Source organism: Macrotis lagotis, chromosome 1, assembly GCF_037893015.1.
Source record: "Macrotis lagotis isolate mMagLag1 chromosome 1, bilby.v1.9.chrom.fasta, whole genome shotgun sequence".
NCBI lineage: Eukaryota > Metazoa > Chordata > Mammalia > Peramelemorphia > Peramelidae > Macrotis > Macrotis lagotis.
Window position 1 is genome coordinate 894984147 of NC_133658.1, and position 18561 is coordinate 895002707.

The 18561-nt window shown below is 39.5% G+C and overlaps 1 protein-coding gene and 1 long non-coding RNA gene across 2 annotated transcripts in view; one reads left to right on the plus strand and one right to left on the minus strand.

Moving 5' to 3' along the window:
- Positions 1-14299, plus strand: part of TTC34 (tetratricopeptide repeat domain 34) — a 61253-nt gene extending 46954 nt beyond the window's left edge. Inside the window, exon 9 of the mRNA XM_074192405.1 lies at positions 13545-14299. Within this exon, the coding sequence (XP_074048506.1) occupies positions 13545-14069 (525 nt within the window). The 3' untranslated portion in view covers positions 14070-14299. The remainder of the gene's footprint in view (positions 1-13544) is intronic.
- Positions 842-10383, minus strand: LOC141491443 (uncharacterized). The gene is made up of 3 exons (XR_012469609.1): positions 10336-10383; positions 2766-2908; positions 842-1191 (listed from the first exon to the last, which is right to left on the minus strand). It is a non-coding gene; the product is annotated as an uncharacterized LOC141491443 (long non-coding RNA).
- Positions 14300-18561: the final 4262 nt, after the last annotated feature.

An 18561-nucleotide genomic window follows, 5' to 3' on the forward strand; every position in this document is an offset into this window, starting at 1 on the left:
TGAGATAATATTTGTGAAACACTGAACACATAGTGGGTAGTATATAATGCTTATTCCCTTTCCCCTTCCCCTATTGCAATAGTCTTTCCTATGGATTTCAAATAGAACAAGCCAACCAACCTCATTAAATTGGACCAGTTTTAGCTAAAATCACTTGGGGTTCTATGTTTCTGAAGTGATGGATTTCCTTTGTTAATGGGTTTCATTTATTTATTAAGAAAGGGAAAAAAATCCTTTGGGAATATATAATTCTAATAAAGGGATATGCATATGTGTATGTATAGTATGTGCTCTTTTTTTTGACAATGCCATCTGGATTAAGTGACTTGCCCAGTATTACTAGTAGATTTGGACTCAGGTCCTCCTGACCCCAGGACTGTTTCTCTATCACTGGCACCACTTAGCTGCCCCATATATGTTCTTTATGTATGTGCATATGAGTTCAAATCCAGCCTCAGACAATTACTAGCTGGGTGACTCTGGGCAAGTCACTTAATCCTGGTTGCCTCAGTTTCCTCATCTGTAAAATGAGCTGGAGAAGGGAATGACAAATCACTGCAGTGTCTTTGCCAAGAAAACCCCAAATGGGGACATGAAGAGTTAAACATGGGGGTGGCTAAGTGGCGTAGTGGATAAAGCACTGGCCCTGGAGTCAGGAGCACCTGGGTTCAAATCTGGTCTCAAACACTTAATAATTACCTAGCTGTGTGGCCTTGGGCAAGCCACTTAACCCTGTTTGCCTTGCAAAAACCTAAAAAAAAGAGTTAAACATGAGTGGAAATAATTGAACAACAAGAAGAGCATCATATATTAGGTGCAATGTTTATAAACATTTTATTTGTGTACGTGTGTATTTTATATGTATTGTATATGTTCTTTGCCCTTCACCTTGAAGATTGGAGGAGAGATTAGATTAGATGTCTTTCAACCTCAAGATGAGGGCAAGCCACCCTCATTTGTAGTCTCTGAGTCACCCTTACACAATTCAAGGTTCTTATCAATTTGACGGGTGTCTTTGTATCCCCAGTTCCTGCCAAATAGTTTATTGATTAATAATGTTTGTATATATGAATATATATACATATTTACATAAATGTTTATTGATTAACTGATTCTCCTAAGCCTAGGGACTGTTCTGGTCTGTGTCCCCTCAGAGAGTTCTTTAATTTTTCTGAGCCTTGGTATCTTCACCTGCGACAAAAAACAAAGGAGTCAAAAGACCTTCCAGTTAGAATAGAAGCTCCATGAAGGCAAAACTGTTTTGCTTTTATTCTCAAAATAATATTTGAAAAATAATAAATGCTTATTTATTGAATTGAGTTCTAAGTGTTATAACCAATTAATAAACATCTATTAAGCCCCTACTTTTTGCCAATCAAAGTACTAAACCTTGGGAAATTAAAAAAAAATGAGGCAAAAGATAGTCCCTGTCCTTAAGGAGATTTAAATCCTAACCCCCCCCCCCATCCTTGTTAAATTGATATCAACCCAAGGACTAGACAGACAAGTGCTAAAGTTCAATATCTAATCTCTGAGAAATTTAGAAGACTGACACTCTTTTGACTGACATTTTAAAGGAAAAAAATCTGTTTTGGGATTAGCTGCATCAGACGGATAAAGACTAGCTTTATCTCTACTTTGGCAGCTTCGGAAAGCAGGATGACAGTAAAAACCCTCCTGGCTTTTTTTTTGAACATTTAAGGCTTCTAGAATCCTGTCTAAAAGGAAGCAGAGGGTTGGGAACATTGAAATTAAAGGTAAAGGCTTTGATGTATACTTCTGGAAAAAAGAAATCCATGGAGAGGGGAGGCGCACTGGGATGACACTGATCCAGGTTGTTCTGATAGGCAGCCCTCCCCTCCTTTCTCCTTGGACTAGAGACACAAACTCTAAATCTAACCTGCCTCTTCTGTCTCCTCTTGGATCTCTTCAGGCTTACCTGGAAATGGTGAAATGGTTATTACTTCTTGCTAAAGGGTAGGCCAGCAATTGGAGACTGGGACCTTTAATCAAGGAGTTGATACAATGTTGGTCTCAGAGTCAGAATGACATGAGTTCAAATCCTGCCTCAGACACTTGATGTTTATGAGCTCTGTGACCTGGACAAGTCATTTAGTCCCATTTGCCTCCAAAAATAAAACAATCTCCAGATGGGTTGTCATTATTAAATTGTTATTGATCATGTCCTCTCCATGGGTATAGCTTTTTTCCAAATAACCAAGCCTTCCCTTCCCCTAGATTACCTCTACTGAGCCAATAGTCTAGCTTCCCCCTCCCCTGCAGTCTAGTGAAGATGATAGAGGATGGCCTTTGTCAAGTCTCTGTAGTGAAGATAGGAGTGATGAACTGTTCAATGTCACAGGAATCACAGTTTTTCTTCAGGCTGCATGGCCATTATTGACTTCCCAAAGGGTAATTCCAAGGTTGGCAGTTAGGTGGTTAGAGTGCTAGGCCCAGAATGGAGAAGAAATGAGTTCAAATCTAACCAGTAAAATATCTTAGCTATGTGATACTGGGCAAGTCATGGAATCTTTGTCTTAGTTTCATCATCTGTAAAACACCTGCCTCACAGCAAATGAGATTTTTTTTAGGTTTTTGCAAGGCAAATGGGGTTAAAGTGGCTTGCCCAAGGCCACACAGCTAGGTAATTATTAAATGTCTGTGACCGGATTTGAAACCAGGCACTCCTGACTCCAGGGCCAGTGCTTTATCCACTGCGCCACCTAGCCACCCCCAAATGAGATATTAATTGTAGATGCTCTTACCTTAGTGTTGCTAAATAGTAGGTGACACGTATGCTCATTTCTTTTACATTCTTTGTCTCATTTATATCCTATCTTCATGAGCATGAATGGACTTTGAGTCCAACCAATATGAGAATCACTTGGAGGAACTGGAAATGTAGTACCTAGAGAAGAGAAGGCTTGGCTCAGGAGGAGACAGGACAGAGGTCTGTCTCTCTGAGGTCTTCCAGTATTCAAGTGGTTGCCCTATGGAGGAAATCCAAGACTTGTCCTGCTACATGCTCCAGAGGGAACAATCAGGGGCAGACATTAAAACACGCAAAGAGGCAGATGGTAAAAAGAAACTTCTAGCAATGAGAAACTTCCCCAAGGTATCATGGGCTGCCATGGGAGGTTGGGAACTTCTTGTTCTCTCAGTCTTTGGAGACTGTGCAGGAGATTCTCCTTCACCAATGAAGTCTCTGAGGTCCTTTTGACTTCTTTCCATATTAACCTTTGGATCATTGACCCATGTGATCTTGGAAAAGTGCTCTCACCTCCCCTGGGTCTCAGTTTCCTTATCTGTAAAACAGAAGGTTAGTTTAGATGGTCTCAGAAGTCCCAGCTTTAGGTCTATGATCTTAGGATCCTCCTTGGAGGATCATCAGAACACTTATTTGCTGGCCTTCCTTTCTCTTCTCTCTATCCCTCTATCCTCTTGAAGACAAAAATGGATTAATCAGAATACAGGCAGAATTCACTCAGATAACCCTAAGCTGTGCTCTGAATAAACTGAAAAAAATAAATGCTTCCATCTTGAAGAGGTAATGAGTCAGGACCCAGCTAACCATTCTAAGGAGGCAGGCCCTGGGGGCAGAAGAAAGGAGCCTGGACTCTGGAGATCTAATCTGACTCCATCCTTCACATGGCTCAAATTTAACATCTTCAAGATAGTTCCAAAAGCCATTTGGGTCGAAGCTGTGACTTGGCTTCAGTTTTCCAATCATGCACATTAACTCAGGCAGGAAAACAAATGGATGATACACCACTGTGAGCTCCATTTTGGCAATGGACAGATATCTGTAGGAAGCAGTTTTTCCTTGTTAAAGACAAAGAATATTTCATGTGGCTTCCTAAAACCTCAGAGTATGTTCTCACGGGGTACATCAGATTTGGAAGTCAGGAAGATCCGGGTTCAGATCTTGCCTTGGAGTTTTTTATAATATGTAACCCTAGGAGACTAACTTGAAGGCTTTAAGAGTCACTTTCCCACTGTCACATGATCACCTGTCAGGTATGATGGTGAAGGATTCTAATTCAGTTCTGAATTAGACCAGATGATCTCTTAGGTTTCTATCCTAGACTGGGGTCTTCTGTGAAACTTTTAGATCTTCCCTCTAGATCTCCATTTTGTCATCTGTAAAATGAGGATGGTGGACCCAATGTCTTCAAGGCATCCTTCCTCCTCTAAGGCTAGGATCCTATAATTAGGTTTCAGTCACCAACTTGTCACCCTCTTTGCTATGAACAAGCTCCCCTCCTCCTTGAGTAGCTCCCCAGTAAGGAGTGCTCTCCAAAGGAGAGATCTTAGCACTCTTGCAGACACTGATTACCAACTTCAAATAACCTGACAATAAATGAAATAGTCACCCCCAAACTACGTGGTTCAATTAAATTCAATTTTACTAATGTAAAAAACCTTCTTACTATGTAAAAGCAAATATATTCACAAAATTTTGTTTTTAATTGCATTTGCATTAATATATTTCATATTTACATCAGTTATATTTCTCCAAGAATGCCTTTGCCTTTTCCACCCTAGAAAGCCTTCTAAAAAATAATAAAAAGGGGATAACAGCTCAGTAAACCTAACTAACAGAATCAACCATTCCATGTCCTAAAGTTATAGTTCTTTTTTGTTTTTGCAAGGTAATGGGATTAAGTGGTTTGCCCTTGGCCACACAGCTAGGTAATTATTAAGTGTCTGTGCTCAGATTTGAACTCAGGTACTCCTGATTCCAGGGCCGGTGCTCTCTCCACTGTGCCACCTAGCTGCCTCAAGTCATAATCCTTTACTCTGTGCATGAGTGGAGTGACTTGGAGATTTCTTCTCATATCCCTTCTTCAAGGACAATTTTGACCAATATAATTTCACTACTTTCACATTCAGTTGTTTTCTTGCTATCCTTCTATCTCCATTATTGTAGTCATACTGTATATTGTTTCCTGTTTCTGTTCAGGTTATATCAGTGGACATAATTTTCCTGGGCTTCTCTTTTATCATAATATTCATAATTTGCTACAATACAACAATATTCTGTGATATTCATCTGCTAAAATTACTCAACTATTCCCCAAATAAAGAGAATCAACTTTTTTTCCAGTTCTCTGTTCTTACTAAAAAAAAGGCTTCTATAAATGTTTTCATAAATATAGGGTCTTTTGTCATTGACCCTCTTTGGGATCTATTTCAAGCTTTGCATCAATTTTTGTTACTCTACCTAATTCCAAGTTGAAAAGATGTTTCTTTAAAGGATGCCAAAGCTGCGATTAATTTTCAGGCTGTCTGTCAATTTGCAACACACACACACACACGCAAACACAAAATACAGTCTATGTGTCCCATTATAAGAAAATCCAATATACCAAAATTCCAGCTTAGGAGACCAACCAATTAGATTGTGATTGTCCACATTACAAAAGGAGTTATCTCATTGCTCCTTTACAAAGCCCATGGCCAAGCATGCATCAGAATTAGGGTTCACTTTAATGAAGTGAGGTACATGTATAACTTTGTAGAAACACATCTGTTGTACAAGATAAGAGGCCTTCATATAATTATATAGAATTTGTGTGTGTGTGTGTGTGTGTGTGTGTGTGAATGACATTGCTTCAGAGCAATCTTTGAGGAATTAGCTGAAAAAGACCTAAAAGATACTAGCAAATGAAATAGAGAAAATACCCCCCTATTCACAAACTGTGATACTTAGTGGAGATTAAAAATTAATGGGGGGGGAAAGTCAGCTCCAGAACACTGACTCTGTATTTCTAAGGCTAAGGAATTAACTTATTCATTGGAAAACTGTGGGGTTCTTGGCAGATAGGACTTGAAGAAATCTGCTTAAAGGGATTGTCTTCAACTGAAATTTAAAGGTTCCCAGAATGTCAGAGCTGGTCATGTAGTGGTACCCATCCTGGAGCAAGCAGCCCCTCCCCCTCCACTATATCCCTACCAAAGGCTCACCCACCTGCTAGTCCAAGGGAGGGACACTCACTAATTCCCCAATTAGCCCATCTTCCCTTAGGAAACCTGGAAATGTGATGAAATTCCCCTCCCACAACCTAATATTGTAGCTATCCTGCAATATTTACCAGTTGTTTCTAGTTCTACCCTTTGGGGTCAAGTTGAACCAAGCTGATTGTTTTCTACATGACTACCCCTGAAAAATAGTTAAAATCTGAAGGCAAATCCCATCACCACTTCCCTCCCCCTCCTCAATGTTTTTCTTTTCTATAGGCTAAGTATCCTCTTTAAGAAAACCACATATTGGGGGCACCTAGGTGGTGCAGTGGATAGAGCACCGGCCCTGGACTTAGGAGTGCCTGAGTTCAAATCCGGCCTCAGACACTTAATAATGACCTGGCTGTGTGGCCTTGGGCAAGCCACTTAACCCCATTTCCTTGCAAAAAAAAAAACCCAAAAACTAAAAAAAAGAGAAACACATATGACAGAATTTCCAGTTGATTCATTTTCCTGGTCACTCTTCTATGCATGCACTCCTGCTTATCAATGCTCTCCCTAAAAATGGGGTGCCCACTTGAAAGCTGAAGGATATTTTCTAGATCTTCTGAACCAAGGAGAAGAAATGAGAGCTCTCACCTCCTAGGTTTTTGGACTCTAGTCACTCAAGTAATAACTGTATTAGTTTTTATCACTGTAATCTTAATATCTGGTTCATAAGACATAAAGGAGGGAGCAGGGAAGGAAGGGGAGGGAGGGGGAGAGAGAGAGAGAGAGAGAGAGAGAGAGAGAGAGAGAGATGAACTGATGGCTAGATATAGATGGGAAAAGATGATAGATAAATTGATAGACAGACAGACAGATGGACAATCAGAGAGACAGACAGATAGATAAATTGATAGACGAATGGACAATCAGACAGATAGATGGATAGATAGATGATAGCTAGAGATAGAGAGACAGACAGATGGATGAATAGATAGATGTGTGTGTATATATTCATATTTACATGTATATTTTTATACTATATAAATTTTATAAATTTTCCAATGAATATATACAAAACAAGGTGATATATGTACAAAATTATGAAGAATTGAGGATGATTTCCTGTCACAGTCCAAACTCCTAACCTACTGAAAAATCTACATGAAAAGCCTAAATTACTATTCCTAAAATATCCCCATGCCAGTGGGGGAAAGGGAGGGTATCTGAGACTCTTAAATATAATAATCTCCTCTCCATCCTTCTGAAGGTTTCTGTCTTTTGAAATGTCTTTGTTTGAGTCCCGTTGTAAAGAAGCAGTGATAAGACCCTATTTTTCTCTTGCTCAAAATGAGTCTTGGTCTATGTCTGACTAGGGAGCTAGATGAGAAATCGAGGGAATATTGAGATTACTAGAGCTATTCTTATCAATGATCTGGGCCTGGGTGATTTATTTCTCTTGGGGGTTTCAAGAGTTCTGGCCGGAAGTAATGAGCATAATTTCCCACTAATTTGTGCTGAATGATCTCAGTCACCTTCTGTTAACCTTACCTCCAGCACAAGAAGGGTAGCTTCACCCTGCCAGCATCTCCACCTGGGAGTCAAAAGCTCAACCTGTTCAATATGAAACTAATTCTATTCTCCCCGCCACACACACACACACACACACACACACACACACACACACACACACACACACACACACACAAACACACGCACCCAACCTCTCCCCAAACATCTGTATTCCTGTCAAGGATACCACCATTTTTGTAGTGATTTAGGTTTGTAACTTCCTCTCCCTTAACAAATCCCTCATAGGCAATCAATATGAAGTCTCATCACTTCTATTTCTCTCTAATTCTTTCTCTTCTCTGCACTCTCATAGCCACTCATAGCCAATGACCTCATCACCTCTAGTCTGGATTATTGCAATAACCTCTTATTAAGTCCCTTGTATTTTCCTGATCAGAAACTTGGACTTATTTGTGTTTCTGTATATTAAAAAGCCTTCAGCAACTCCCTATCACTTTTAGGATCACAAAAAGCAAAAGAATTTACCAATTTGGCATTTAAAATACTCTGCAATCTGGATCCCACTGGATCCCAGTTTCCAGAAATTTTATTTTCATCTCCTTCACACTGTCTGGCCTGGCCTATATTCTGTCCCTTGAGCTTGACTTCGAGTCTCCCACCCACCTGCTTTTGTTCCAAGCCTAGAATGACCTCCTTCCTTGTCTTCCACTGATGAGAATTCCTGTCTTCATTCAGGGTTTGTCTGAGATGCCACCCTCTATATGAGACCTTTTCAGGTGCTCCCAGTTGGTCTTGACTTTTCCCTCTTCAAATGACCTCATATTTACTTGTCTGTGTACATGGAAAGGTAAATCAATAACTTCTCTCTTGGGGCATTGTATTCAGCCCTCGGTATTATAGTTTAATTAAGAAAATATTGATGATACAGAGATGATACAGGGTACTTTTATAAATGCCTGTTTTCCAAAGGCGGCAGAATTATAAACAGACTCAAAAATGAAGCAAATTTTGCTTCTGGGTTAAACTATAATTTCTAAAATAATCAAACAATATTAATTGTTCATTTCTACTCTGTTCAGATAGCATTTTCAAATGTTATGAGTCTAAACCTAGTCCAATTACCTCATTTTGCAGATGAGAAAAGTGAGACTAGGGCAGAGAAGTTTGACTTTCCTACTGCCTCACAGGAAGTAGAGGATGGAAATGGAGATAGGTCTTGTTGACATGAGAGCTAGTGTTCTTTCCACTGCAATATCCTACCTCTCATATAGCAAGGATTTATGCTTTCTTTTCTTCCTCATTTTATATATTTACTTGATTGGAAGCTTTATGGATAGTAATCATCTTTTTTCATCAAGTTTTTAGCAGGGGAAGGTTAAGGGAGGTAGGAAAGATTTCAATTCTGCAGGATTCTGGGATGTGGGGGTTCCATATACTACATATTCCTTCCCCTCCTCTCTACCTCCTTCCACCCCCACAGCTTCTAGGACTCATTAGTCCTTGCTGAGTGGGACTGAACCTTGATGGAGTTTCTCTTGGCAGCTCTCACATTCTCTCTAGGTTGAATCCTGGAGAAAGCACAGTCTACGTGTTAGGAGTAATGAAAAATCCATTAATGCACCAAGGCTCGGACTGTTTTCCTTGACGACCTTCAAGAGCAAGCATTTGGCCTTTGGGAGGTGAGAGCTACAGAGAGAAGAGCATTGGCCAAGAACCAATAAACACCCTGGCCTTTTGGATTAATGGGGAGCTCAAGTGGTCCTCCGCCCCCTTCCTTTGCTGAAACCACAAGGACTAAGCATCTTCTTTCCTGCAACCTACTTTCCTCCTCTGCAGGGCACCCCCCTTCCCTTGTTCCCTGCCCGAGATCTTGCTGTCAATTGTGGGAAACATACTTTAATGTTTTGGAACCAGTTTCATATTGCCAAAGCCATAAAAACAAATGAGGCAGTATTAATGTTGCAGGATGCTTTCCTAATGACAAGTTTTTGGATTAACCCAGGCAACAAATGAATCTGTTCCCTACATAGTAATAGCCACTGATGATCAGGTGTAAAGCAGGGCTTTGTCTTGGAGGAGGTGATATTTCCAGGGGACATTTTGGACCCTCTGGAACGGCCATCCCTTGGGGGAGCTTGAATCATTGTTGGGAAAGAATTCACTGAGACCTGCAATGGGAAAAATGGAAGAAAACTAGCAACTGGCCATCAATCAAAAAACATTTATTAAGGGATTGTTTATAGTCTAGACTCTGGGCTAAGATCTGAAAATAAAAGACTAAAACTAATGGAGTCCCTGTCCTTAGGGAGCTTACATTCTATTGGGGAAAACACAATAGAAGTACAGAATTCTATGGAGGTATCTTAGAGGCTATCAAGTTCAATTGCCTAATTTTATAGAGATGAAAAGTGAGATCAATGGATGTAAGACAGCTTGCCCAAGGTCACGCATAATAAACATCGACAAAAGGTTTTGAATTGAGATTCTCTAATGCTAGAGCAAAGCTTTTTCTATAGTTGGAGTTTGACTATGAAGGGTTTTAAGTGACAACTAGAAGGGTATACACACACATACACACACACACACACACACACACACACACACACACACACACATATATATATATATATATATATATATATATATATATATATATATCAGATACTAGAGGCAAAAGGAAACCTTGGATTTTATTGAAATGGACTATGACATGGTCAGAATTGTACTTTAAGAATACCACTTGGACAGCTGTGTGAAGGATGGATTGGGAAGAGAAATAATTGCAAACTATGAATGACTACATGGGAAAATGCTCCAAAACATTAATGGTAAGAGTTATGCAAAGTAAAATACCTCATGTCCAACTGATTGGCAGGGATTAAAACATGAAGGAAGTCATCGGTGTTGGAGGGGCAGACAGGCACTAATGCTTATAAATGTTCATATGCCTCAAAGTTGGAAGGGAAAAAAGGCAAAAAGCATTTATGAAATACCTACTACATATACATACACATATATATATATATATATATATATGTATATGTAAGACTCCACACGGAATTCTTTAGAAATAGCTATTTGATTATTTGAAGGGATAGCTAACACAATGAATTGTTTTGTATTTCTTGTCAGATTTCCTGTCAGTATTTATATTCGGTGTGTTTGCCTCTCTATTTTTCACAAGGGACTGGTTAGTGGGGAGTGATGAGTGAGTAATCATGGAGAGACAGCAGATACCAATAAAACATCTTATTTTTTTAAATGACAGTTTTGAATCTGATGATCTCTAAGAGGCCTTTTTAGCTCGACACTAAGTTGCAGAATGTCAGCGTTGGAGCCTCCAACACCATCTTGTCCAAATGGTACCTGAATGTGAATCCTTCTCCCATATATTTGACAGGTGGTCATCCAGCCTTGACTTAGGATTACCCCAAGGATGGAAAAGTCATTGTCTCCCAAGGCAACCAATTTCATTTGGGGATTACTCTAAAAGTGAGAGATCTTCCTTATATGAAGTCTTAATTTGCCTCAACTCCCACCTCCTAGAGCTTAGCCTGCAGGCCAAGCACATCTTTCACTTGGCAGTCTTTCACACACTTTTGAGAAAGTTGTCATGTTTTCCTTTCCTCTTCTCCATGCTAAGCACTCCTTGTTCCTTCCATCAATCCTATGCCACAGTTTCTAGTCCAGTCCAGTCATTATTCCAGTTGCCATCATCCCTCCAATTTTTTAATGTCATTGCTAAAATACCATTCAATCAATGAGATAACCAACTATGATTCTAGAGGACTAGAGATGAAATATGGTGCTTGCTTCTGGCTGAAAATGAGGGCTAAGGCATAAATCTTTGGATATGGTCAATGGAGAAATTCTCTGAGAGAGGGACTTGGGGAGACTTAGAGCTCAAAATTTTTTAAAATGATGAAAAAATGATCATTTGAAGGAAATGAGAGATTGAAACAAATGTTATTCAGGGATGTCAGTTGTGTCAAATTCTTCATGAGCCTACTTGGGATGTTCTTGGTAAAGGTTCTAGAGTAATTTGCCATTTCCTTCAACTCATTTGACAGATGAGGAAACTAAAGGAAGCAGTTTATGTGACTTAGCCAGAGTCCCCCAATTAGGAAGTGTCTAAGGACAGATTTTATGCCTTAGCCTTCATTTTCAGCCAGAAGCAGATCTTCCTGATGTTCTATCTACTGAACCACCCAGTTGTGACTGAAACAATAATTATATTGATTCTATATAATCATAATAAAAATTGACTTTGAAAAAAATTAACTACTCATCTAAAACTGAATACAATTCTCTAGTTGCAGTTAGATCAGAGCAAAGGACTATCATTGCCACCTTCATGGACACTGGGCTTCTCTTATAAGCTAAAAGCCCATCAGTTTTCTTGTCCACCATATTATATTGTTTACTACCATTATATTGATTAACCCCCCATATCTTTTTATTGATTTATTTTATTTTTCCAACTACGTGTTATGAAGATTTTTCAACATTCATCCACTTGCATATTTATGAGTTGCTCATTTTTCCAACACCCTCCCTTCCTCCCCCTCTCTGTTCTGTTAAAAGTTGTACATGCACATGTGCATTTGTTTTGAACACTTTTACATATTAGTCATTTTGTGTATGAGGAAATAAATTGATGAAATAAGAAGGAAAAATATAAGTATTAGAAAAGTGAACATAATATCTATTCAATTTCTGTAGGGTTTTTGGCTTTGGTTTTTGTTTTTGCTTTGGTTTTTTTGGTAAGGCAACAGGATTAAGAGTCTTGCCTAGGGTCACACAGCTAGGAAATTGTTAAGTGTCTGTGGTCAAATTTGAACTCAGGTCCTCCTGACTCCAGAGCTAGTGCTCTGTGCCACCTAGATGCCCACTTGGCTTTGTTTTTCCCCTCTGAATATCGATGATATTGTCCTTAACAAGTCTCCCAGGGTTGTTTTAGATCTATGAATTGCTCAGAGGAGCTGCATCCATCATAGTTGACAAACTCACAGTGTTTTTAATATGTACCATGTTCTCTTGTTTCTTTACTTTCATTCAGCATCCAGTTTTTGTACTTCTTTCCATGCTTCTCTAAAGTCATACCATTCAAAATTCCCCCATTTCTTTCCTGTGATACCATGACCAAGCCCACATCCAGAGCTCAATATATCTCAATTTAAGATGCACTTGAATGGAATTATTCACACATTCTCCAAACTCTGGACTAAAGGATTTAAATTAAATCAACTTCTTCACTAGGTAGCATAGAAGGTGAGGTAAAGTGGGGCACAGGTTAGTGGAGGAGACTCTGGAGAGAGAGGAACTGAATGTAGGTAATATTTTGGGTACTCACTATCTGTGTAGCCATGGTCAAGTCCCTTGACCTCCAAGACCTTCAGTATTTTCCATTGTGGTTCATGGATTAAGAGTTTAACAGTTCCCTTAGAAATCATCCAAGTCAATTTGCATAAAAATGTTCCTAATATTCTCAACCAATTGAACTAGCATTTGTGAATCAGGACAAAGGGAGATGGCCCTGGATGCCGGGCAATTAGGGTTAAGTAACTTGCCCAAGGTCACACAGCTAGCACGTGTCAGAGGCTGGATTCGAACTCCCATCCTCTTGATTTCAAGACTAGTGCTCTATCCACTATGGATCATCTAGCTGCCATTGAAGGCAGAGTGGCAAGGGGCAAATTTAGACTTGAGATCAAGAAAAAAGTTTCTGAAAATGAGCAACTGGAAGCTTATGGAATGAACTACTTTAAGAGGTAGTGAGTGCCCCTTCACTTAGAGGTGGTCAGACAAAGATTGCATGCAATCCACTCATACTTGTAGGATAGAGAGATAGTAGTAGAAAGGATTCTATTTCAGTTCCATGTTGGATTAGTAGGTTTTGGAAGTCTTTTCCATTTCCTGGTGTCAATAATTTTTCAAGGTCCTTTTCATTATTGAGATAATAGATAATATAAAATATAATTAACATCATATATTTATATATATATATATATATATATATATATGCATATAGTCTATTTATCCCTCTCTCTATCTGTGTCCAGGCAGCAGCTGAAGAAGGAAACATCCTAGAGAGGGGTCAGTGCCCAGAGAAGGCTCTTGGCTATTACACCCTGGCTATCCTGGCTAGCAACGGGAACCCCAGATACCTCAGACTGAGGGCATCATGTCTGTCCCATCTGCAGGACTTCACCAGGGCCATTAGAGACTTGGACAAAGTGATCCAGAAACACTCAGCCAGTGATCTCCAGACACAGGTGGGAGATTTTTGCTCCAGAGGCCGCCTGTTTTTAGGTCTCTCAGATGAGGCCAGTGCAGTGGAAGAGTTCATTCGAGCCTTCCAGCTCTCTCCATCCCTGGCTCTGCATAATGTGTCTGCTCAGCCAGGACCCAAACCACTGGCCCAGATGTTTCACTTGGCAGGTCAGCACTGCTTAGAGGAACAGCGCTATGAAGATTCGTGGAAAGTGGTTGAGTATGGTCTCCTCCTAGATGAAAATAGCAGTGACTTGAAGAAACTTCGAAGGAGGATCAAGAAAGAAGTCTCATCAGGCTGCAGTATTCAATGATCTGAAGAATGAGAGGGGTCTTTAAAAGCCAATCCATTCACCTCTCCCTAGAAAGTAACCATTGTCTTTGTTTACGGAAGACAGAGGGAGATGGTTCTTTAAAACGAGATATAATCAGAGTAGTCGCCCATTTTTTTTCCTCATCTTTTTGACAGACTGTCAACTTCTTAGAAGAGGAAATTGAGATATCCAAAATTAGTCATAATAATAATAATAATAATAAAACTACCATTTACATAGCACTTTAAGTCTTGTGACGTCCTTTCAAAATGTTTTCTCATTTGATTATTGTGATAACCCTGGGAGAAGATGTTTTCACGTGATCCTCATTTTTCAGATGAGGAAACTAGACTGAGAAAGGTTAAGCAATTTGCACATGAAAGAACTCTGTCTGGGACAGAATTCAAACTTGGTTCCATCTATTTCACCACCTAACTAGAGAAACAAAATTTAAATAAGGTATAGTTGCTACTCTCCAAGGGCTTAAAATCTATCAAGGGCCTATTACACATAATCAATGCCTAATGAAAAACATAGCCACTGATTGACATTGTTCCCTGGGCAGCTAGGTGGCGCGGTGGATAGAGCACCGGCCCAGGAGTCAGGAGTACCTGAGTTCAAATCCAGCCTCAGACACTTAATAATGACCTAGCTGTGTGGCCTTGGGCAAGCCACTTAACCCTAATTGACTTGCAAAAACCTAAAAAAAAAAAGACTGTCCCCCCCCAACCTCTGGGGGAATGGGAGGAAGGAGTGAGAAAAGAAGCTTTTAAAATATAAATACATATAGAGTAAGGACATATAGTAGTAACCTGTAGTGTGCCTTGAGTCCTAGAGTTAAAGGTGCTATTAGAAAAAAAGTGGCCAAGTTTCTGCAGGAAGGGGGTTAGATTAAGACTTTTCAGAGGCTACTCCAAAATCACAACCTACTGCTAGAGTCATCAGTCTCCCTTTGTTTCTTTCCTGAAGAGTAAGACCCCAAGGAGAATTTCTTCCATATGTAATTTTGCTCTTTTAAAGGTTGACTAGTTTCAATTGAACCTAAGGGAAGAGCACTACAGGTGGTCAAGGCAGATAAAAGGACATTAACAGAACCAGTTCTCACCAAGCATGAAATTGTCTTTGCTTACAGGAATCAGGGATTAGCCTAAAGTCCAATTTCTTGGGAAATCTGAATCTGTCCATGGCAGGGGGAACTTCCAAACTAGTTGGAATCTACTTACAACAAGTCTTAGTTTAACATGGAGTTTATTAATACCTTGCTACAGTTTATAACCCTCTTGGATTATTTTCCTTTTCTGCTGATGAACCCAATCTCTGCTACCTGTGGTCATCAGTCTGTCTAATTTGCTTAAAATATAACTTAAAACATGTAATTAAGAGAAACAATGACAAAAGCCAGTGTGAATTACTCCAGTGATCCAAGACATTTGTGATCTCATCTAAAGGAAACTCTCTCTAATGGTGTAGATTACAATCCATCTAAATCTGCCCATCCTGCTTCAATCTTATCCACATCATCCAAAAAGTAAACCAGAGGAAGTCCTCCCAACATGTTAGAGGTCCTCCTGAACCTCTCTTAACATGGTGCAGGTACCTATGGAACAAGCAGACTACTAACAAATTACTTATCCTTCAATCTTGCTGTATCACCAACCCAAGTCATATATTATTGAAGTTTTTAAGCTTTGTATTTTAATCTGATTTATCATGTTTTTAATGTTGACTTCCTAATTCAACATATATATATATATATATATATATATATATATATATATAGTGACTTGCCTATGGTGAGGAAGCATTATCCATCACAAATACCTAGAGAACCTGTGTTAATAAACAGAGAATGACATGAATTTGCTATGTCCATTGTAGGGATAAGTTGCAAAAAGAACTTATAAAAATAAGTGGTTTCTTTGCCCCCCACACACACATACACACACTCTCCAAAGTAGTATAAATAGTTCAATAAGATTGTTTTGGGGATAGCAATCTTACTGAACTTTAATAGAAAACTCTTTTTTGCAACTAAAAGAAAAGCAAGCCTAATTCCATGTCCTATGTGAGTAATTTCAGATTAGCAGGGTCAGTTAAAAGAAATTAAATTCAAAACTCACACCTGTAGAGCTAGCAAATCAGCTACATTCTTGACCAATGTGTTAGGCAGGTAGGGCAAATATTATTCATTCTATTTTAAAAGAGGAAACTGAAGTTTTGAGAGTGATGGCATGTCCATGAGTCAGTTGAGATTTGAATTCAAGGGGCGGCTAGGTGGCACAGTGGATAGAGCACTGGCCCTGGAGTCAGGACGATTTGAGTTCAAATCTGATGACAAACACTTAATAATTACCTAGCTGTGTGGTCTTGGGCAAACCACTTAACCCCATTGCCTTGCAAAAAAAAAAAAAACCTAAAACAAAAAAAGAGAGATTTGATCCATATTTTATCTTCTAATTCATCTTTTTCCTGTGCTTCAACTATAAAAGCTCCCTCTACCTGCCTGAAAAAGGAGAGGGGGGAATAGGCCAAGATATTTCATATAATAAGATTTTTCTTTATTACAATGAGATATTGCAATGATATGGAAGGGGGAAGGCAAGGGGGAATGAGGGAATCTTTGCTCTCATCAGAGGTGACTAGTAGAGGAAACAGCATATATACTAAATGGGGTATAGACATCTGGAATAAGAAGGAGGGGGGGACAGGGGGAAGGGGTGGGGATGTGAATGAAGGAGGAGAGGATGGACCATGGGGGGAGAGTGGTCAGATATAACACATTTTCTTTTTTACTTCTTGCAAGGGGCTGGAATTGGATGGCCTGCCCAGGACCATAGGGCCAGGTGATTCTGGGCCTAAAGGGTAGTATGGGTGCTCAGGGCTTCTTGGCCCCAGCCAGGGATCTGTCTGCTGCACCACTCAGCGACCCTACAGCAGAGTCAGAGTGAAAGGAGAGAGAAAATATAATACAGGGTAGTGGAGAAATATGAAAGGAGGGAGTTGCGATCAGCAATGGCAACGATGGAAAAATATGGAAGTAACTTTTGCAATGGACTTATCATAAAGAACGAGATCCACCCGCGACAGAGTTGTTGGTGTTGGAACAAAGACTCAAGCACATTTATTATTATTATTATTTGGGGGGGGTGCAGGGCAAATGGGGCTGGGTGGCCTGCCTGGGGCCACATAGCAGGGTGATTGTTGGGTGTCTGAGGCCAGATTTGGACCCAGTTGCTCCTGGCTCAAGGGCCAATGCTCTGTCTACCACCCAGCCACCCCTATTATTATTACTACTATTTTATTTTATTTTATTTTGGGTCTTTTTCTTTTTTTTCATTTTGGTTTTTGCAGGGCAGTGGGGTTCCAGTGGCTTGCATGTCACATGGCTGGGTGATTGTTGGGTGTACGGGGCCAGATGTGGGCTTGGGTGCTCCTGGCTCCAAGGCTGGTGCTCCATCCACTGTGCCACCTGACCATACCTACAATTATTGCTATTTTTTTTTATTTTAATTTTTTCTCTCCCCTTTACTTTATTGCTCAAGTGAGTCTATATTTTTGGGGGGGAGGGCATATTTTGTTTACTCTTAAACAAGAATATTTTATTAATGTATATAAAAAATTTGTACAAAATGAAAATAAATAAATATTTTTAAAAAAGAGATTTGAATTCAAGTTTTCTTAGCTCCTAGGTGATCACATGGCCTATTTGAGCCTGATCTGATTGTAGAGAATTTTGAGCTTGTATTGGTCTGATCAATCATAGTCAAACACACTATAACTTCTCTCAAAAATAGTGATGTCATTTTGGTCCTCATTGAGAACGAAGGACAATAATCAATCAACCAACCAGTCCTATACCTACTTTCATCGGTAGAGGTGGGCTTACAATCCAATTTAAATAGAAGAGATCTTCACCAAGAACTGGAGGAGATTTTGAGCCAGAAAACTGGTTGCTGATTCCAGTTATTTACTACTCTATGACCTTGGTCAAGTCCTTTAATCATCTTCAATCTTAGTTTTCTCAACTGTAAAATGAAAGTTTTTAAACCACATGAACTCTGAGATCTCTTCTACCTAAGATTATACAAGGAACCTTTCCTTGGCTCTGCCAGTCTCACAGCAGATTCCATGACAAATTCCACCACAACTGATTCACGATCAGCATGTTAAACTCTTTTCTTATATCATTAGAGCACAAAGAGAACAAGATGCTAACTGTGGGCACTGTCCAAAGGTGAAAGAGACTGTTCCCTCCTTAGAATGGTGAAACTGAAAATGGATAACCTCTTCTCAAAGATGTGGTCAAGATTCTTGGGTAGGGGTAGGTTGCACCAGAAATATGTCATAACTCTTAGATATCCCTCTCTTTCAGGTTTTCCATAAGGATTCAGAAAGCCACTGGTTGCCTATTCATGATCCATAGTTTAATCAAAGCTCAGGTTTGGCCATTATCATCTTCATCATTAAATTTCACAGTTTGAAAGAACCTCAT